The following is a 23,452-nucleotide window of genomic DNA, read 5'->3' as shown; positions in this document are numbered from 1 at the left end:
AGGTTTCTTTTCTTTTTTGCTCTTTCAGTTTGAAAATTTGATGCATAGTTATTATCTTGTTATGCAGGGGATAATTACTTATGTGATGTGTCTAGATCTTAAAAATTGTGCACTTTTGGAAATTTTGCCTGGTATAAGTTTCTGAAAATAAATTTTGTATTACACTGTGGGCCATGCTTTCTTATGAAATTTGAGTCACTGGGAAAAAAGTTTGGAAAACCCCGAAATGTGGAATTTAAACATCAAGAAACACACAACCTCAACAATTTTGGTTTCTTCAATCTTGCTATTAAATGTTGTCCTTTATTTCATCTTAACTTAGCATGTAACAAATATCAGAAGTCAAATCACTCAAAATGTATGTATGAATAGGAAAAAAGACAAGTGTTTTTATACAGATTTTCCAATTCAACGTAGAGAATAATGCAGACTACATAAAAGTCAAGATTACATTGTTTTAAATTAAAGATAATACGCTTTAGCATTTTAGAAAAACAAATCTCAACTCTACAGTATGTTTGCATCATAACATCATGTTACCCCATACTGATAATAGCGGAAAACTACTACTTTGTATTAAATGGACTACTGTAAAAGTAGAAATTTTTGTGCTACATTTATTTTTGTGCCCCAAACTGCTACCCCAAAAATATCAATGCTAAATACATTCTTTTTAGCGTATAGGTCAATTTAAGGAAACTTAGAACCGCAAATTTAAAAACAAGGGAAACAGTTCAAAATTGGAAAAGCACGAAAAATTAATCGCACAAAAATGTCCACTTTTTCAGCAGGTGATGTTATTATCGATTGCAAAGCCCACACGCTTGGTGAATTGCTTAACCCTAACCCGCCTGAATACTACAAAATACTACTTGATATATGCGCTGTTCGTGCATGCATCCCACGTGGTGTGATGACGCTTAATCGCCCTAAGTGATATATAGGCGCGGTTTAGCTGGCCAGTGAAGCCCAAGACCCGTGGCAAAGTGTCGCCGACCGAGTGCTTGGCATGCGAGGGGTCTCGGTTGAATCCCACCCAGAGCAAACAACTTCTTTCCTTCTTTTCTCTCTTTATTCTTTCCTTCTTTCCCTTCCCGTCGCGAAAAGCCCTTAGGGGTTAGGGTTAGGTTACCACTATCGAAACTCAGTATAGGCTTCCTTAACCCTAACCCGCCTGAATACTACAAAATACTACTTGATATATGCGCTGTTCGTGCATGCATCCCACGTGGTGTGATGACGCTTAATCGCCCTAAGTGATATATAGGAACGGTTTCGCTGGCCAGCGAAGCCCAAGACCCGTGGCAAAGTGTCGTCGACCGAGTGCTTGGCATGCGAGGGGTCTCGGGTTCGAATCCCACCCAGAGCAAACAACTTCTTTCCTTCTTTTCTCTCTTTATTCTTTCCTTCTTTCCCTTCCGTCGCGAAAAGCCCTTAGGGGTTAGGATTAGGACACTTAAAATATCACTTTTTCAAGAGAACCAATGTTTCTTCAATATCAGACATGAGACTGCATTTTCCTAAAAAAACTGACAAAAAAAAAGTGAAATTAGGCAAAAAATACCAAAAACAGGCTGAAATTGCAGAAAAAAATTAATTCAGTTTTAAAACTGAAAATTCTCATGCCTGAAATTGTCAATAATTTGTACATATCTTTACAGAACTAATAAAACTTAAGAAATATAAAGAAACATACAAATGAAGACCTCATTCACCATCCTTTGGGTTCAATGCCTAAAGATATGAGATTTCAGTACCTGCTCAGTTTATCTACAGGGCAGGAACCCATGTATGTGAGTTGCCAAACATGGAATTAAATAAATAACTAAATGAGTAAAGAAACAATCAAATATTCAAATAGAGAGATCAAAAGTTCAAACCTAAAGTCACTAGGCCCTTTTTTTACTCGGATTGCACAGTCACAGGGAGGGATGTCACTCGGACTGATAGAATAGACAATACTAATATAAAACGGGCCTAATCGTAGTAGGCTAAACCTGGTGTTGATCCATCAGTTTGACGAGGAATGTCTGTAAGAAATGAAAGAGCATTTTAAAATGGACCGGTCCATCTATCGGTTGGAATCCCACATCAATACTACACTGTCCAGATTCATAATGCTTCTCCAAACCAACTTTGAATGTAGTCAGAGGCTGTGTGCTGCTCACAGAGTCTTGCGTAATGATATGATCCGTGACCAGAGTTTCTATGTTGAGTCTATCTTCAAAAGAGAGTGCTGCTTTGTCATCTGAGGGCGCTGTTTGTTGCGTTTGGTCTGATGATTGATTCAGCTGACGTCTTACTTTCCTTCGGCCCAACCAGACCTGGTGATTGATGCTGCATTTCATGTGGAATTGTCTCGCCTCTGTCAATGACATAATAAAACAAACAAAAAGAGTCAACATGGAAATCTATTATGGTGTGAGCTAGGGGTTGGATGTCATTTCAAGTTGCCATATTTTTTAAGATAAAAAAGAGACATTCTGAAAAAGTGTAAAAGACTTCATATTAAAGCTACACTCCTACTTTCAAGAGAACCCCTTGATTGTTTTTTCATGTTGGATTGAATCATCTTTCAAATATGTTGTGTATCATGTATATCTGCACTGAGCCTGATAGCCACTGTCCTCCCCTCCAAATCTGCGAAATCAACCTATTATTTTAGCCTCTCTCTCATAGGATTTTGTCTCACAGTGCATGAATCAACAGTTGCTTGTGAGAATCATTTGATTTTAACCAATTATACCAATTTTTGAAAAAAAATTGAAAAAAAATGAACAATTGGCACTTTTCCACAGAAAATTGTGAAAAAACACCCTTTCTTGAATCAAATTTTTATAAAATTCAGCGCCATCAATAACCAAAATGACTGAAAATGCATCCCGAATCTACCGCACATCCCCATACCTTCATTTCTACTAAGAACCTCCCCCAGGATTTATTTGCAAGAGTACATGTCAAAATGAGTCACATTATGTGACACTTTAAACTGGTATTACCCAGCAAACACAAAAACATTTTTAAAATGTTTTGAATGTTTAATTTACTGAACAATCTACTGGATGATTCAGAATATTCACAGATATTCACCATATTAAGTAATCTTTTGTTGTCTTAAATTTAGCACTTTGGACATTCCATGGCATACATTATTACTTATATTTCACTTATCTGGATTTTTCACTTGTCTGGCCAATGCATCATCCTTTTCATGTGAAATATATGCCCGATTGTCTGATAACTTAATGGTAACAAAACTTGTTCTCATATTTTGCAGGTAATGCTGTCTGCATTGTACCTATGCTGCCAGGGGCATAAACAAGGGGGTTGGTTTAGAAGGGGAAAACTGCCCAACAGAAAAATATTTTGGGATAAATCAGGATGAATGTTAATGTTGAATGATTTCTTTCAATGGGCAAATTTTTTTTATAAATGTTGCCTCCTCTGAATGATACACTTGCTGAGCTGGCTTGATTCAGGCAGTTAAATGATTGACTATAGTTCATATATCTACCTCCAGTCACTGGCACTAGCTTGAAGTTCAGCATGTGCTGCGTTGGCTTAGTGTGGTTTCTTGCGTGTACATATGCGGCATGTTGATCACACGCGTAAAAGTATGTACACGCACCAAGTAACGCCAAGCTACCGCAGAACACGCTGAACTTTAAAGCTAGTGCCGGTGACTTGAGGTAGATGATCTTGGAAAGGTTATGAAAATGTCACTGTATCTTGTCTGTATTATCTGCAATCTTACCTGCTTGTTCATCTGCCAGTTTCTGTGATTCACCGTCGCACCCTTCCTCAGTTTGGTTGAACTTTGACTTTTGTCCATCTGGACAGCTTTCCCCATTTCTGCTCTTCTCATCAACAGACATCACTTCAGTCTTCTCACTCATTGCTGCTTCTAGATCCACACCTGCATCAGTTTTATCATCCATCAGCTTGACCTTTTTCCTTGGAGCACTCTTCTCATCATCATCATCATCAACGTTATCTAATTGATGCTTTCTAGTTGCCTGTGCGTCAAGAGCTTCACTTTGGTCACCATTATCTTTACTTTCCACACTTCTACCGGGTGATACCTGTTCGGCATCACTAATCCTTTTGTTACTGTCTAATTGTTCAGATTTACCAGCCCTATCACCACTACCATCTGGTAGGATTGTAATTTCTTCAAGCTTAGAAGTACATGGTAGTGTAGTAGTTGAGCTTTCACTGGTTGTTGCTTTCTCGTCATCTGCATTTAAATCGGTCTGCATTAGTGATGATTCCTCTTTATCGTTATCAGCACCACCCTCCTCCATAAGCGATGTGTTTTCATCACCTGTGGCGGTACAAGGTTGTGCACTTGGTAAGCTTTCATTGGTCGTTGCTTGGTCCTCATCACTAGCCATCTCCTCACAATGGATCTTGAGCACATCGGATAGAATCCTTTCGATGAGCACTACTGTAGCATCACACCAGGCTGTTCTCATGCTTTCTGGTGTACTGTGTGCTTTCACAAACGCTTCAGACAGTTGGGATGCTTTCATCGGGACAACAATACTGTGTAATTACAACAAAAGAGTGGAATAAATGCAATTAAAAAGTAACAAGTTTGATCAAAATGTGTCACACAAATCAGTGATTTTTGCAAATTTTAATCCAATCTACTGATTGACTGTGGCACCAAGTGGGTCATGTAAGCATTCCCCCAATCTTGGGCTTTGTTCCCGGGTTGACCCCTCCCCCTCCCTCGTCAGAACCAAAAATACCCCCAAAATGCAAACATTTCAAATTAAAATAATGTAATTGTTCATATTTTCAGACAACACATCTATGTTGGGATTTGTAATTTTACAACTTGGGATGTTTTTGTACAAGTGGGGACATGCCCAGTTTTTCTGATGTCCTCTACTGATAAAGACACACAAAAGTCCCTGATCGCCGGCAATTAAAAATGGACATTGGATTGATAAAATTACCTGTGTGTGGTGCTAGTTTCCTCTGGTACTGACCCTTCTGTTGATGTAGACCCACTTCTTCCACGTCTCGGACCTTGATCGGCATAACTCTCTGCATCAAACAGTACTGGTAATCCCCAAACGCTCATCACATCTACTGATGAGGAAGCTGGCTTCTTCTTGAACTTGAGACAAAGGCACAGAGTATAGGTCTTCTTGAGTTGCTTACAAAAACTCTGCATGATTTTCTCATTGACATTGAAGGCCACATTGTGCGACAACTCAAACGGATCTTGTATGTTTAGAGGACCAAGTCTGAAGCTCTGACCTTCGAACACTGGGGATTCTGGTGGTGCGAAAGTGGAGATTGGGAGTGCGGTTCCTGTTTTCAAGCTGATGACATTGGTTGTGAAGTCAAAGGTGGAGTAGAAATGGAAGAACTCCCTCAGCAGATCAACTGTGTACAAAATATCACAAATTCTGTTGTGTAATAACGTTTGTTTTATTTTATTTAACACATCTAATACAGTATAATTTGTTCCAATCAATCAATCAATCAATCAATCAAAATAATGAATGAATGAATAAATGGAATGAAGGAAGGAAGGAATATATGATTTATATAGCACCTGTAGAACAGACCACAAAGCGCTTAACATTCATTCCGAATGAATGAATGAATGAATGAATTTATCATTTATATAGCAGCTTTAGAACAGATCACAAAGTTCTTAACATTTATTCATTTATTGGATTTTCTCCAAAAATGAGCATTTTTACCCAAAATAGACCTCGCAGATGAATTTATCAATTCTTTGCCATTCTGAATATGTATACTTTTATATACTTTAGACCAACAATTTGACAGTTATGAGGCCTAAAAGTTTACGTAATTCCAGGGTTAAGACCAATCTTAACATTTATTCCGGCTGCCACTCGGATATATCAAACCAGTTGGCTGACAACAATAACAGCACTACATAAGCAGCTAAGGCCAAAAAAAAAAAAAAATTGTTGTGTTGCCCTCCCAAGCCTAAAATCTGGTAGTACAGCCGGCCGGATTTTTTTTTACCAACTCAACCATTTCATACCTACTATTTCACAGTAACATGAGTGAAGAGAGGCATGCATAATATTGGCTGTATTTTCTACCCAATGTTGAATATTTTATTGAAGTAAATATTAATATTAAGACCCTTCACAATTAATTCTTAGTTTACTATTTAAAGATTTAAAAAAAGGCATGGGGTAACTTAATTATTAGTTATTTATTACTTATTATTTTCTTCATTTTGAAACAAGTGGTCACAGCCCAATATCAACATCTTGCATGGTACATTTTGGCACTGCAGATCATATATTATGGTTGATTTTATACATTGATAATAATATGTGTTATTTGTTTGTTCAGGATTCATGATCAAAGTAAGAAAGTAGCAAATTAATGTAACAAAAATGTCATTTAACAGAGAAAATGACAGATAAAAATCAAATAATTAAATATTTTGCAAGTCTCAATTCTTGATACGGGCGGGAAATAGGAAACTCAAAATCAACTGTGAAGGGCCTAACATCCATGTTGTTGGGATTCAATGAGTAAGTCCTACTATCCAATTAAAGTGCTGGCTTGGGGCACAATCTTTTTAGTGAACATCAGGGATCCGGGAATAGGCTTGGGGGTACATGTATGATATAAAAAAAAACATTTGTTAAAAAATTAAAAAAAAAAAAAAAAATTTGTTTTTTTTGAATTTTTTTTTTTTTTTTTTGAAAAACAAACAAAAAAAACCCGGGCCCAGATTTTCGCGATTTTGACCCGGCCGCGGAGGGCAACACAACATATTTTTTTTGTTGGCCTAATAAGTACCCCTAACAGTTCAACTACTGCTAAAGAGATGGGCATAACATTTATATAATTATGTTGCAAAGCCTGGCAATATCAACTATCACCGAGTTATATGTTTACCTGATGATTCAGTGTTGGTGGTATTCTTTTCTTTTTCACAGAAGCTGCAATCCCATCCTTCTATGACGTCTGCATTTGCTGTCAAAAGAGAAAAACAAATCAATATTAAACAATATTTATAATTGAAGGAAAACCTTCAAATAAAACAAAACCTAGCACACTAAACAAACAAAGAGAAAATACTGCACATACTTTTGGTAAATTATGTTTTAAAAGTCCAATAATTTTCCGATTGGAAGACTTCATCAGTCTTCAGTTCTGATCGGAAGACTTCATCAGTCCGATCAGAAGACTTACATCAGATAGCGAGATCACACCCAAAACCGGTGGCCAACGTTATCAACCGCGATAAAGGGACACACTCACTAAATCATGTATATGACAAATGGCATTGGATGGTATACGCTTCACGTTGCATGCATATTAAAGGAATTAGGCATTTTACTTTACACACCTTTATCACCTCTGAGTTGGTCCACAGTTGGCAGAACAGATGGCTCTCTAGTTTGCAGGTAGTACACTACCATCAGTGAGAGAGCGTAATTGGTAAGTCTTGGTCCCGCCCTGGGATTACCCGCCAGTTGTCGTACCTTACCCCAGTGTCTGATGGCATAGATGAGTGGTCTCACTCTATCATCTAGGTTAGCGTAGTAACAAAGGAGCTCGGTATTCCTCAGAGCAAGTCTGTTGAAAATAACATGAAGATGGTAACAAAAAGTAGCCCTGGATGTATACAAGTAAGTTTGGTACTACAAGAATCTTATCCACTGGGCAATTCTAGTTGAAATCTATACACCCCTTGTGGAAGACATGTGTGGGAGATTAAGGTTATGTTTTCCACAGGGGCTGTATGGATATCATCTATAAGTACCGTACCTGACTTGAGTCCTGTTTATCAGGGACAGTCTGTGTAGCTCAGTGGTAGGTAACTTTTCAATAGGTGGCCCAATTCTACACGCTCTGCATTTCTGTAGGCTAGCATCCACATTTTACACACCACATTATCATAGAATCGCCTTGTAATGATGCTATTATCATCTCATTTATATATAATTATTATGTATTGCATTTTGTATATTGGTACTGAGTAATTCTAAAAATGTCCTGTCTGTATTACATTCTTTACTTATATGTGTTGTGATGAAATGAACTGAACTAAACTTAAACTGCACATGTTCAGTAAAGTAGTTAATGCAAGAAAGTCCTAACTGCAATAGCTGCCCTATAAACATTTGATAATTTCTGCATTTTACATTATACACATCTAAAAAATGTTACACCTGGCAGCTTTTGCAGATGGAGCCTTCTTGTATGATATTTTCACTCTTACCTGTTACTCATGGAAATATCACAACACAATTTAGACTCTTTGTGTTGAAACTTGACAACCGGACGCCTAGCATGTAATATAGGCTTGATAGCCTTGCAGCTTGGCACACACTGACGCAGCACTTTGCACACCAGGTCCATGATATCTTCCGGTGATGCCGTCTTCACATCAATCTCCATGCCCTCCTGGTCATCAAGCTTGTCAATCACATCCGATTGAGATTCCATTGAAGACTCCTCCTATTGAAATATATGCATGAAAAAGGAGATCAACTTGGAGTCTCGTCAATACCTGATGAAACTTGTCTGTAGATTGTCTCCACTTTCTACTACGCTTTATGTAGAGTAATTTATGCTTATTTGAAGCATCTTTTTGGCTTGATTGTTTTTGTCAGTGGATTATTTCATTATTAATATATTTTCTATAGTAAATTTTGGCTGACTTTTCAATAATTACCAGCTTATATAGGGATTTAAAGATTTAATTCATTGATAGAGTTGGCATTGTTTCTTCTTTTGGAGATTTCTGTTTATTTAATAATTGCGTTATAAATATTGTTTTCCAATTCAATCCTCTGTTTGATCCAAAGAGGTATCTGTATTTGCTTAAGATGAAATTTGGTTAAATGTGATACAGAAGTCAATTCTTGCATGTCCAGCCTATATGGTTGGCTTGTTGTACACATTTTCCAATAATTCTTGTATTGTGTTATTAATAATATTTATTGGAAGATAAATAACTATTTATATTATGTCTTAACTGCTATGAAAGTGCTATGATTATTATATTATTATTATATTATGAAATCTATCATTATTTATCATTATTTATCTCAATTATATTTATGTATATGAATATAAAATTGTTGAATGGTCATAAATAGCTTAATAAATGGTCCTCATGATCGGGAGGGCAATTTTTCAAAACTCACCCCTTTTGGGGAAGGGGTGAGTTTTGAAAAAGTGAAGACTTTTGGGTAGATCTGTGAAAAAATGAAACTTTTTAGAGGGGCTGTGCAAATTTGGGTGGATTCTGGGAGTTTTTTTCTAAAAAATGTTGGGTGATATTGTGCCTATTTTCTGGATTTTGGGCAAAGACGTAGATCCGGGGGGTGTCATGTTGTCCACAGGGGCTCCATGGATTTCAACAATCATCCCCCTAATGTTGATGTCTGTATGAGGGTTTCTGACCAAATTAACCTCATATTTGGCCATTTTAGCCCCCAAAGTGCCAATTTTGGCTCGCTATGTGTGAATTTATTCCATTTTTGCACCTTATCTCCCCGGTTTAGCTTTAGTATAGCAAAAAATTGTGTGCGCTTCCTGCGCATTTGTACTGTACACTTATTCTGTCACCAAAAGGTGCTGGATTCACTGTACTTCAAGATTTTTTCCCAACCCCATCCCCCCAATGTCAAAACGTAATCTATGCCACTGATTTTGGGTTATTTTCTGGTTGCATTTAAGGGGACTTTATGGACCTTGGTGTATTTGGGGGCATACTCCCAACTTCCATCCCCCTTTTGTCCGGGCTTGTATACAGGTTACGCTAGGTATGATGATCAGTAAAAACTCCCAAATTATTGACAAGATTATGATTATGATTGTGGCAGTAATACTGTTCAAAAGAATCACAAATTTACCTTTTCAGTTGCACTTGCTATCAAGGGTTTTGCAAACTTATACTCAAAACCGGCCGCATCAAGTTCCAGATGAAGATCCAAATCTGAGCCTTGGATACCAAAGCCATTGACAGATGAACCAAATGGGAACACCTGGCACATCGGGAAGAATTCCTTGAAGACTTCCTCCAGGAGACTGCAGATCAGATAGCGTAGTTTGATGGCTGATGTGGGAAGCTCTAATAGAGACACCAACTGATTCATCTGATCTGAAACCTTCAAATAGAAAATAGGATATTTATAATGCGTGGTGCAGGTGTGTAAGTTGAGGCTAGGGTGGCGAGGGCAAAATTAAAGCAATAATGTGTGATTTGGATAAAGAATAGATTCCTATTTAAATCTTTGTTTTCCCTCATCACATTATTCCATTTTAATTTTGAGCCAAACAAAAGAGGTATAACGAAGAAAATTGCGATTTCATTCCAGCGCCTACAATGCATGTACGTACTACGCTCGCCGATCATAACATGTAATACTGCACGGAGCATCCGGCTCGCCGTGTGTACACATAAGCTGACATCCACGGGAGATGTTAGCAAGCGGTCCATCGATGAACTCTGAATAAAACCGGGTCGACCGGTTTTAATATACAAAGTTAAATTTTACTGAAACATTATTAAAGTACCGTACTTCAGGCTTAGTCTTTTACGTGGTATTTTAGTACACCACTGGGCATTATAATTATGCAAAAAGTAGAAATCTGAGTAAAATTGAGGGTGTTTATTATTGTGTAATAATAAAATAATAATAATAAATAATGAAAATTAATGACAAATCAGCCTATTTTGGATCCTCATGGGGGCATGTGGGATCACTCAAAGTGGAAAATTTTTGATATTGTTTTGCATTGTATATTTAAAAGTAATTATGATATAAGTACACAAAAGTACTGTATTGAGGCGAATATAGTCCCACCAATTTTTGACCTAAATATTTTCAGGAATTAGGGGGTGGGACTTTACACGAGGAACAGCTAGCGCTAAAACATTTTTCACATTCTGCCGCCTATTTTAAGGTTCTTGTTTGATACACTAGATGAATGCTCCGATGAAATGGATGAAATAGTTGTAAGTAAAAACTTACTGGTTTTGTCAAGCAAAAAATGTCAACTGATTTGAAGTACAAACCTGATGAATCTATTCACCAAATATTATATTAACTTACGTTTTCAGCTGGACTTAGCCTCAGTAGAATAGCTTTCTGTAGCTCTGCTGGTATTGTGCCATATCGATTAGCCTGCGGACTAGACCCAGCTCTACCGTGCTCTCCTGTTGGTTCATGTCGATGTACTGCAAATGGTTTGTATTCCCGTGGTCTGACGGTGATTTTCGATCCTTGCAAGGTGTGTTTTTCTTCTTCTGTTGCTTTTAACACAGCTTCCTTTTCACTGAATTCTACTATTGCAAACTGACCCTACCAAGAATAAGAATAAAATATCATGAACAAGAGTAAATGTTCTAATCTTCGGATCTACAAATCTTACAATCTTACTATTTGATGTCGAGTAGTCGACAACTAAACAAGTTTTGCAACCCTACGGAATACCACTGTATATAAAGTCCAGTCAGCCTGGTAACATATTGGCCTCCCTGTTTGTAATAAACGCTCCCCCTCTATAAAAATTGACAAAAATGCAAACATTTCCATACTATATCGTGTGAGTAAGCTTGTTCTGGCATCAGTTATGTCAATCTTGTCAGTGGTGATCGCTAAATTGCATGGACAAAACCTATTATGACTCACACTTCCATCCATTCCATTGTCTAATTATGGTAGAATTTCACCAGATTCTTGCTTGATGATGCACTTACGGGTGTAATTTTGATATATTTACCACAAAAATTATATTTTCCATGGGCGTCGCCATAAAACTTAATTAGTATTGCCGTAAATCCCTCCTTTCTACACTACAGGAGCACCATCAGGAAATTTAACCCAATTTTTAAAGTTTTTTTCACTGACAATTCACCTTCAATAAACGCCCCCCCCTTTTAGAAAAATGCAAGCGCCCCTGGGCGTTTATTACTAAACAATACAGTAATTGTTTACTTGCCTCATTTGATTTTATGTACACAAAACATCACTCAATTACCTGCTACCTGAAGAGATTGGGTGTCGGGTTAGGTTTAGGGTTAGCAGAGTTAGGTAATGGTTATGGTTCTCAAGCATGAAAGGTAAGAATTAAGAGTCAGGAGATGGCCCTGTAATATATTAGTTTTTTGCCCCCCATCCCAGTCTAGCTAGTGCCTACATTGTTTTCTGGAGTTAGTCCATAGAGATTGCTTTTTCAATTTCGATTTTAACCCTTTGAACCCGACGAGCCGCCATAACGGCTCACATTAACCTGTACCGTAGTCCTGACGACCATATGGTGTGTCAAAAACCAGAAGAGTCGCTAAAGCGGCTCACGTAACATCAATTGCGATACCGATATGTTTTGTTTACATCGGAATACTTTGGCTATCTGGGAGACCTGGGTTCAGGGGTCGGAGACCTTTTCTTTTGGCGTGACGGGCAAAATGCTGAGGCAATTTTCGAGTGCATTAGGAAGCTCAGGGTTGGATGTACGGGACTACGTGGTAGGCCAGGGTTCAAAGGGTTAATGCTTCAACTAAGGGTGGAAATATGCAGGCTACAGGACTTGTTTCAACCCCATGAGTTTTCTACTGTAGCCCGTTGAGATTAAAAATCACAACACCAGGTTACACCTTTTGCCCTGAACTGTAACACGTCACCATACAGTCTATACATTAAGATTACTCAAGAAATAGGAAATGGTGACCAAAAAGGCATTTCTCTGCAATGTGAGGTCAGAATTTGAGCTATCATTGTTGAAAGTAGACTCTTGAACTGTGCCATTAGATATTAGACCATTTTGGCTTAAAATTCTGACTGTTACTAAAACAACAGTGAGTCCTTTTTAGACTAAAGTGAGTCATGGTCCAACTAAATTCAGGTTAACCAGGATCGACTTCTTTTTCCTCTAACTGAGTCTGTAGAAAAGCTCTTATTTTCACCCTGGGCTTCAACAATTCATTAATATGATGATAACAAATTAACTAAGCAATTATGAATCACTTTTGTAGCCTACCTCTCCATGCTCTCAGAATCTTCAAATAAAAAAGTATGCCCCTGGTTGTTTTACATGATTGCATTGAAAAAGGATTACACCTTCCAGCAATGCCAATTTTGTATTGCAAAAAATAAAATGAATATTCTTCGGACAAGAACCAAAATATTAATTCTATGCGACTGGCCTTAAATTAAAAGAGTTTGATAGGGTACATGAAGAGAATAGGGTTAGGAGTGGCAAGTATGCCGGGATTTTTCTCCCTATTTACCTTGTCTTTATCAATGACAATTTTTGATACATCGCCAAACTTCATGAAATGATCAGTCAGAACTAACTCGGACATCAGCTTATTCAGGCCACCAACAAATATGCTCTTCTCCACCTGTTTTTGTCGGAAGTTCTTCAGGTCCAGTATTCTCTGATGTTTTTTGCCACCGAGATGATCCTGAACTGCTTTTTCTGCAAAAAAAATCATTGGTTTTCTTTTCATTGTTTGAGCTTTCATACTAACATGCTTTTAAATAAATGTTAAAAACTGTTTAATATGTACAACAACATCCAAAATTTAGGGTTAAAAAGACAAAACAACCGACGTTTCGGGAGCATAAAAACATCCCTTTTACAAGGTAAAAACAAGTAGCACTAGTAGCTAGCACTGCAAGAGATTTTTTTAACATTTATTTTCCTTGGATATATGTACACTATTTGAATCTTTTTAAGATCCATTCAAAGTTTCCCTGCTGGTCAGCTGGTACTGTTTTAGGTTTGCTTTTTTGCTTTTAAATAAATGGTCAGAGAGTCATGTGTCCGTGGCTACAGTCTGTCCACATAGAAGTACAAACCAAATCTGTGGCATCGGGGTCGATGCTTTGCCTTGTGCGCTCGGCAAGTACAAGTTGCGCAGCAGTTAGCGCGCCAAAGTCAAGAAGCATTGTATTGGAATAATCATTCTCATACCTCCAGTTTCCGAGGTCTATTTACTTTGTACTTCTATGTGGACAAACTTTAGCGCACTGGTTTGGCTCATGCCATACTACCCAGGCATACATACATGTATTTCTGTTACCGTACTCCAGATTTTTGGTTCATTTAGAATTGGGTAAATTAATCATGAAAGTACCCCGGGGTGGGGGGGTCACTCACTACTTGACTTGCTACGCACCCGTGTCTAAGAAAAACGTCTAAAAGGGTACATGTTTTTCACCACACAGCGGTGTCGACGTCTTTTTGAAAAAGGGGTACTTTTTCAGAAGGCATCGCCATGTAAGCCTCCAGCACACTTTTTAATTGATTCTTGTTACTTTTGTGCATGTTTTCTTCAGTATCTATATGTCTGCAACATCAAAAAGTAGGTATGCTAGGTGAATTCAAATTTGCCATCAAACTGGATCATTTTATATATCAAATCAAAGCCCTTGAGTAAACAAAGCCAAAACTGAAAACCATTTTTTCATAGCACTTTCCGTAGCAAAGTTACATCTTGTCAAAGATTGACTTTCATCAAAAAGTTTCAGCTAGCAAAATTCCCCAAAACGGCATTTCGGGGGGTGTTTCTAGATCTTAGTCTCATTATGATAGCAGCTTTTTTTAATGGAACTGCTATCCAAATCCTGTAAAATTCCATGTGCGAGTGACTTATCACCATAAAAAATCATATATTTGGGTCAAGTGAAGTATAGAAAACATATTTATGTAGGTTTCTTTCTTCGGGCACAAGTTTTAAATTTCTATGTAAAAATGCATTGACATTGTCGGCGAATTTGGCTGACTAGCAAATGTGTTAACTAAGTTTGCCTGGGTTACCTACAAAAAGACATCTTGGGTATCAAATTAGCTCCTTTCCCTGTTTACGCCACTTTACATCAATATAGAGGGTATGCAATACTACGTCACTCATGACAGAGTCATCCTCATTTAAATAAAGTTCTGTCCTCCGTAAGGTACCACAGGCCAATTCGCATGATAATACTATAAAACAGAGAATAGGTATGAATGGTTGTGGAATCGATCTAGAGACCTGTCCCTCTGTCATCTTAAGCTATCTTAGAACTGTCCTCCAACATGTCTGCCATTTCAATTGTTATACCGTCCCGGTTGGTTTATTGCATAGGGTCTATAGATATTTCCAAGTTGACGCCATTTAGGGTATGGTTTTTGCATGTGCTACAAAATACATGCCATTTACATGTTTAGGGTAGGATTTTGCATGTGTTTCGCCATTAAGGGGTGCAATTTGGTTATGTGAAAATTCGCCATTAAGGATGCATTTCAGAGGTGTTCGGACACGGGTGGGAGGCACATGAGCGTGACCCCCCCACTCCTTTGGAGGAGACGTTGAGCCGTCGGTCCTGTGTACAGAACTACTAATCTATTTTATGAAAATGTTTACAATATCAATATGGCTTTCATGCTTTAAGGTTACACACAATTTTGACAAAATTTTTTCAAAAACTGGCTGTACGTAGCCACCTAAAAAAAATATTTTTTCAAAAAATAAACATGGTAGGCCCAAAAATTATACTTCATCTTAAAGGTGGCCCTCTAGAGATTATTATTATAATATTTTTAACGTCATAGCTCATACACAAATGTACTTTGCAAGTGTTTCAATTTTGTTCACGTGTCATGAGCATGAAGATTTTTAAGACAGAGGCCATAATTTCCTGACGCATAGCCGATTTTACTCTCGATTTGGCTACTGATTATAAACAGGTCAACAAAATAATGTAGCTATTTATTTTCTATGCAGCTTGCGTTGATTTAATTTTCATAGCTCAGTGTATTGACAGAATTTCAATGGAATCTGGTACCACTTTGTTGTCATTTTGCAACAATAATATTGTTTTCGTGGAATATGTTGTCGACATAATTCTTAGCTACATTATTTCTATGATCCCTTTACAAACAGCATGTGGTATGCTTATTTTACTAGGATTAGCCAAAAGCGAAATATCCGATGCGTTTATTCGCATCCATGCCGTCATTTTCAAGGATTTCAATATCTCGAGTTATAGCCAATGACAGAAATACACATGACAAAATCACCCGTTTTAACTATACCTTTCAATCTGTTGAATGCGCAATGGACATGCGATTACTAATAAACCTGGAATTGTAATCGCCAACTAAATACTCACCATTTATGTAGAAAAGTGCAAAATTTCATCATAATTAGTTCGAGATGACAGCTGCGTTCACATGTTACTTGCAAATCAAAATAAACAGGTTTTTGCACGTCACTACTCACTGATGAGGTCAACTCGCTTCAGAACCAAATTGACCCAATGCAAATTTGCCCCGCTATGGCAAACAACTGTGTCCAATTTTATCTGCCGTTTTCTTCTTCCTCTCTTTCTTTCTCCCGCACTCCCCCTCCTCTGTCTCTTCCTCCTCTCCACTCTATAAAAAAAAAAATTAAAATAAATCCATAAAATATATGAAATTAAATAAAGAAGGATACATAAAAATAACATAGGCCTAAATTATATAAAATAAATGAACAAAAATTTAGAATAACATATAGGACTAGAAAAACCTCTAAATAAGAACAAAATGCATAGGCCTAAGCGAAATGCATGAGAAAAAATATGAAAATAAATGAAATAATATTTACCTAAGGGAGTGTTTATAAAAGTTGTAACCTAAGACATCATGATTCGTAAAAAAGGGTGTTTTTTTTATCATGGACTAAATATATTGACCCCCTTCATAAAAAAGAAACCAAAAATATATGTCATGAACTCATTAGCTAAAAATTACCGTTTGGAGTTATTACTCATTTGAGTCATAGTGTTACACCCAAATTGTAAAGTGTGCATGCAATTGAAGCTTGAGAGTATGGGCTTTCATAATTAAATGCTTAACATTCCCTGTAAGGACTGAATTGTTATTATCCCCCTTTTTAGGACCCCCCTCCCCATATTTTTCAACCCCCCCCCTCCATCACCAAGCAGATGGGTAGTGAAATAATAATATGGCCCTCGGGGCAAATTTAAATGGCCTGGCAAACAATACTTGCACCCCGCCCCCCCTTGGCATGCCAAAAACCTTGCCCCCACCCTCTCCACCTGCAAACAAATCCCTGGTCCTATTTTGCAACTCAAAACACAGAAAATACCACCCTTCTCGATCCTTTGCAATATGATACATCCCCTCAACAAATGACGCTCCCATTTACTTTGTTTTCAGAGAACCTAATTTGCAAACCCAAAATGGTATAGATAGATAAATACGAGTGTAGTGAGTACTAGGATATTTTCATACTGTTTAAAAGGAGCCCATAAATGATGGGTGTCAAAAAAGTCGTGTCTTCTTTTGATTTGCCAAATATATCTGCCCCTTCCAAAAATCGTTTCACATTTGCCCAATGGTGCATGCTGCCCCCAACTCTTTTGTGCTATGAATTTTTTTCTTGTTTGTCCGGGGCCACATACTCTCATGTTACGCATGCGGCGTATTTTGAGGGGCAAAAAAGAAGGCGCGGCGGAAGATGAAGGGGTGGAAACAGGAATTATTAAAGACAAAAGGGCGGGACAGAATGGGTGGGAGAAAAAATTATTAATTAAAAAGGGCGGATGATTTATGGAAACTAATGTAACTACTAGGTATTTCTAATAATTATTTGGTGCAGCAGAGATGCTAAAATAAATACACGGGATCGATACACGTGAATTGCTATGCACGAGCAGCGGTAATAGCCGCGAAGTAACATTGCAGCAGAGGTACTCCGTCGTCAGGAATCTTGTAGTGTATATAGCCTGCGCGCTGTAGTCCATGCAGGACCAACGCAATATAAAATTAGAATTTTGGTAAGATTTTGAGTTCAAGACGCATGGCCTTTTCTCAAGACGCAAACTAACGACTATCATATCTGTTCATCACGTCAGTATTTTCAAGTGTATGAGACCAGATCTGGTTTCTTGAGACAAAATCATTTACGGGAGATATTCATTATTTTCCACCCCGGTATCCAAAGATTTTCGTCTGATATCAAAATCGTGCATAGCAATTCATGTGTATCGATCCCGTGTATTTATTTTAGTATATCTGCTGCACCAAATAATTATTAGCCAGGCGATGTCGGTGTGCAGGGGGTGCAAAGATTTGGACAGTCCATGAAGGAGGGCATATAGGGGCAAGCAATTTTTAGCAGGCCGTGCAATTTCTGGCAAGCCAAGGGGAAGGATTTTTGGCTGGTCATTTTTCCATTCCTCCTCCCACGGACAGATAATTACCACCCCGGTATTGCACAGGAGTCCAGCCACATGGCATAATTATGTAGTAGCCTGAGACCCTTTAGCACTAAAGTGACCTGGTGACCTTTTACTGTTTAGTCTAATATAGTGCGTCTACCAGGGGTCAGTTGTCAATAGGCAAAACTGAAAACATATTCTACATGAAGCTAAGTGTTTTAGTTTCTACGGTATATTGGCAGAGTTTTAGTCTGAATACTAGGCTAAAAAGAAGATTCATAGGGCAATTCTGGTCGGTAGAACTTCAGCTCCCCCACCCAAGTCTTGTTCAGATGCTGACCACCCTGAAATTTAAAATTAGTAAGCCAGTTTTGTGTGCCTTTTAACCCATTTTTGATTCCCCCCCCCCCCCCCTTGACAGTTGCCCTGCCACCCCCGTCTCAAAAATGTCCTGTCTACGACACTATTCCCTATAGTCCTGGGTAATTACGCAAATATTTGTCAGGATTGCCAGTCACGAACTATTATAATAAATTTTTTTTATTGGCCTAGTTTTTATCTTTTTCTGGCTTTTAAGTTTGATATAGGGAGGGCTGTGCGTTTGGGGCCGAGTTAGCACTAGGTCGAGTTGGTTGGTTTGTCTTGGTTGGTTCCAGCCAGTTTGGCGGCGGCTTGTGCTAAAATACTGAAGGAGCACCAAGCTGACTGGGACTGGAACAAATTACATTGCCTTGTGTTCTGTTCAGTTCAATATCTATATTTGAATAGGAATTGTTTTGCGCACTTACAAAATTTTTATGAAACACATTTTCTTCAATATTTTGTCAAGTTGACGTCAAATGTTCTGTTCTATATTATTTGGCAATAGTGTCTTTTATTCAGAGCACATCCAAAGTTGTAATTTTGTGTTTTAGATTGCAAAAATCGGATATTTTTATTCACGACTGCACGTCCGGGGGCTTCGCAAGCATTGGCAAGGATGCAGAATTCGACAAAACTTTGACGGTAATTTTGCCTGTTTGGACACTAAAAGGTATTCGATCCTTAATTTTGTTTGAATAGAGTTTTGATTAGGTAACACAATGAGATGTGTACCGATTTTATATACAAAATTGTGAAGAATTGTTTTCAAATGTCCGACCTGTGTACTTTTTATTGATTACAAATTGGCGTTTGTACGTCCTAAATATACACATAGGACTGGTAGCGAGTCTAATACTGTAAAATGTGTTTATCGATGAGACTACTTACATCGCTAACAAGCGTCCCTAACAACCCGTCAACTTTAAGACAAATAGGTGAAAAATGACACTTTAATGATTTGTTTTCATTGATTTTTTTATTTCACGTGATCCATGCTCATATCGCCTAGCTAAAAAATGAAAAATATTTTTTAGACTAATCAAACCAATATATAAGCCTATATAACCTTAAGTTGTTAGTTGACTTTATAAATTTAGTCATGACACTGTTGGTTTAAGCTTACTCACCAGATGTGATTTTTATGTCGCACAGAGAACAGTGGAAATGCCTTCCACGTACATGGATGTTCTCGTTTGGCTCCATTGATCTAAATTGGACTTTATCTGTAATTTAAGCAAGCTGACAAACATACAAAAACATGCAAACGCAAGGTTGTCAACACGATGGTGTCAGGACGTTTCGCCCCACACCAGTACATACCACTACCAGTTCGCCCCAATACACGTACATACCACGACCAGTTCGCTCCAATACACGTACATACCACGACAAGTTCGCCCCAATTGACTCACTGTGTAAACTGTAAAGTGCCGTGAATGCAGTGCATGCGGCCAATCAATACAACTTCCAATTGTTTGCATTTAGGGCATATATTCATGTATTATGGTATAATCAATACGACCTCCCATCGCTATTCAGCGTGTCACCTCTCGAGTGCATGGATGTATTTTTAGTGTGCTTTTAGCGTAAATATTAGGCCCTATAGGCTCTAATAATAGAATCTTTAAAAATAATATACAACAATATAATAATAAATATAATAATAATTATTATTATTATTGCAGTAAGAATAATTTATAGTAGGGGACCTACTATTATTATTATTTCCATATGATAAAAAAAAAAAATTACTATATACATTATGATTTACAAAATACAATATTTTAACTCTTGCCGACACCTACAAGCTTGAGTTGGGGGTATTTATGTACAAGTACAGTAATAATGAATTACCGGGTGTATTTGATGATTTCTTTGTACTTCGTTCCAATATTCATAATTACCAAACGAGTAGATTCAACTTAATGAAGAACAATTAAACATTTACTGACCATGCCATTCGTACTGTTGGTCCAATATTATGGAATTCATTGCCAAACTCTATAAAAACAGCCAATTCAGTGAAACATTTCCGAAATATATATAGGCCTAAACGTGACTTTGATCTCAAAATATGATTAATTCTTGAGCATTGTGTTTCTCGTTTGTTTGTTTTTTTATTTCTTTGATGGTAACATTTCTTTGTTAAAGGGGGTGACTCCCTCTGGCCTTACTGGCCTTCTGGTAATGTAGACCTACGATCGTTTTATAAAATACTTTTCAACCATTTTTTTATTTATTCAATTAATTTGTTTTTAAACAAGACAAAAGACAAAAAACTAGATAGAAAGAATAAGAGCAACATACGCAACACAAATACAAAAGCATCTCTTACAACCTAATAATATGCCTGATACAATATATTGTGCATATTTTCTTCAATTTTTACTTAAAAAATGTGAAAAAGTGGCGACATGTAAATGTTTAAACATGTCCAAGCTTACATTGGAGTCGGTCAAATTCGTTATGTTTGTAAGGTATTGGAGCTACCCTGGGTAAAAAAATTTCAATGAATGGAACAGTTTTGCCACTTTTGTGTACCTTGGTAGTTTGGGGCGACATCGCAAGTCAGCATGTGGGTCTTTTAAGTGGCAAAAATTACACGAATAGAAATCTTTCAGGGAAAATGTTAACAAAATGAGAGACTTTTGCGGGCAGATGCTAAAACATTTTGGTTCCTTTGAAGCAATATCCTAGAAATTGGTTATTTCAGTGGCATATGCTTAAAAATGGGACCCGTTTCGAGAGAAAGGTTAACAAGAAATGTCTTTAAAAAAGACAGCGTAGTGATTGAATAAAAATGTTGGATTTCACATTCACTGGGAGGACCTTTAGCTTAAAAATGAGCTATTAGAAACGACACTGTAAAAAGGAGAATGCAAGCAGATAAAGTTTGTATGTTTGTTTTCTTTATTTTGTCTTAAAACCCCACAAGGAGGGCACAAATTTATATGCTGAGTACTTAGTTCATTTCTTGGTATACTTAATAAAATGTTTTGATGACATGATTTACTTAAAATGAAGAACACGTTCTCAAGTTTGTACTTAACATAAATGAGTTAAAAAGTTTTATGCATTTGAGCCTTTAATAAGGAATGATTACAAACATAATAGGCCTACTGTGGTCAGTCATAAATAATCATTCCAAACCAGACAGAAAAACAATATCTCTTTGTTTGTCACTTTTGGACTATTCTGAAAATTGACTGTTTTACATAGACGCCTATGAGGCAAGACATGGACGAGCATGTGGCGGCGCTACGGGGGGGGGGCAAGGGGGCATTGCCCCCCAATATTTTTCTTTCCCCAGTTTGCCCCCCCCCACTTTTGAGGCAAAACCCCCAAAATCACGTCAATTTCCACTTTTGCGGCTCATTTGCTAGAAGGAAAATCCCTGATTGGGGAACTTCTGATGTGACAAAATATTTATATCAGTTAATAATATAAAGTATATATCTGTGTACGACAATCATGAATAAAGAACTGGAGTAGGCCCTACACATGTCTTCCAAATCTAGACTATAAGTATATTAAACACCCAGATTTGGAAGTTATATAGGTAAGGCCTAATAAGATGTGGTCATTTTGTTACAAAAATGTATGTGACAAGACAGATTCTTTATAAATTTATTTTAGTTTTTATTACATTTGCTGAATAGTTTTAGCCTGACCCTTTTAAGATTTATCTCATAGGATTAGGATATATCTATCATTAAACTTACTATCAATCATTGTCATCATGTCAGTTATTATTTTAACAACTTTGGATGAAACTGAGTTTGTCTTATTTTTCAGAAAATTAATTTAGAGGATGTCGTTTGCATGATCAGGCTGCCACATATACACTTGTCTAAATTAATAATTCTATTATTATTATTATTATTATTATTATTATTATTATTATTATTATTATTATTATTATTATTATTATTATTATTATTATTATTATTATTGTTATTGTTATGTTTCTTTCTTTCATCTATCATGTGTATGAATATACCTTCCTGCACATTATATTTTCTTTACTGATTTCTAACAAACACCACCGTCAAATACCGAGAAAGAAACTCAAATTCGGATTTATGCGCGCAAAAGTAATATTTTCCATTTCCGCGCTCGATTCTTCGAGGGGTGTGTTCGTGAAGGTGTGTGTTGTGTATAGGGGGTGAGGTGGGGTGTGTGTGGGGTGTGTGTGCGGGAGTGGATGTAGAGAGAACAAATAAACAACCCAAGGTCAATGAGAACGATTATAGAATTACAGGAAAAAGAAAACAAAACATGCGCGCAAAAGTATCATTTTCCATTTCCGCGCTCAATTCTTCGAATATGCCCATGTGTGTTCAATACGGCTCATGAAAGTGTGCGTTAGGCCCATGAAAGTCAATTCCGAGTTTATCGTTCCTTTTTTTTCCCAGGTTGGTGAGGTGACTTTTTCATTATTTCATCAGATTTCATTATTGACCTAAAATACGTGTTGATTTAAAGCCACACTCATAGGCCTATACTTATAAACATGTTTTTATATGGGTAGGGACTAGAAAAGTTAGAAAAGAGCCTGGTTTTTCTTCCAAGTTATGAATTTATATGTTGTACAAACAAAAATATATGTTTCCAATTGCTAAAACGTTTGAAAACACTGATACTTTGAAAATAATGAATTATTTCGGCATTTTTGAAAAATTGACGCGGGTGTTTTTGGTTTCCAAAAAGTGACGCGGGCGGGGGACGATAAACTCGGAATCGACTTTCACGCGCCTTATGTGCAGTGGCGTAGATTTCTTTTGACATTGGGGGGTAGAGTTGGGAAAATAATTCTTGAGGGTCAAGTCAATTAATCCAGCACCTTTTTGGCGACAGAATAAACTTTTTTTGGATTTTGCTATTTTGAAGCTAAACTGATGAAA

General features: G+C 37.2%; 1 protein-coding gene across 1 annotated transcript; it reads right to left on the bottom strand.

The window, feature by feature from the left end:
• Positions 1 to 1,432: 1,432 nt before the first annotated feature.
• LOC140142833 (speckle targeted PIP5K1A-regulated poly(A) polymerase-like) lies at positions 1,433 to 19,833 on the bottom strand. The gene is made up of 10 exons (XM_072164844.1): positions 19,676 to 19,833; positions 13,262 to 13,452; positions 11,085 to 11,333; positions 9,882 to 10,136; positions 8,240 to 8,478; positions 7,364 to 7,593; positions 6,910 to 6,987; positions 4,965 to 5,400; positions 3,755 to 4,545; positions 1,433 to 2,365 (listed from the first exon to the last, which is right to left on the bottom strand). Exons 1-10 carry the CDS (start codon positions 19,749 to 19,751, stop codon positions 1,992 to 1,994), a joined length of 2,919 nt encoding a protein of 972 aa, XP_072020945.1. The 5' UTR covers positions 19,752 to 19,833; the 3' UTR covers positions 1,433 to 1,991.
• Between the last annotated feature and the right edge of the window lie 3,619 nt (positions 19,834 to 23,452).

This window comes from Amphiura filiformis, chromosome 20 (genome assembly GCF_039555335.1).
Source record: "Amphiura filiformis chromosome 20, Afil_fr2py, whole genome shotgun sequence".
In the NCBI taxonomy this organism is placed as follows: Eukaryota; Metazoa; Echinodermata; class Ophiuroidea; order Amphilepidida; family Amphiuridae; genus Amphiura; species Amphiura filiformis.
Note: the sequence above shows the minus strand (reverse complement) of the source record. Positions and strands in the feature narration are given on the sequence as shown.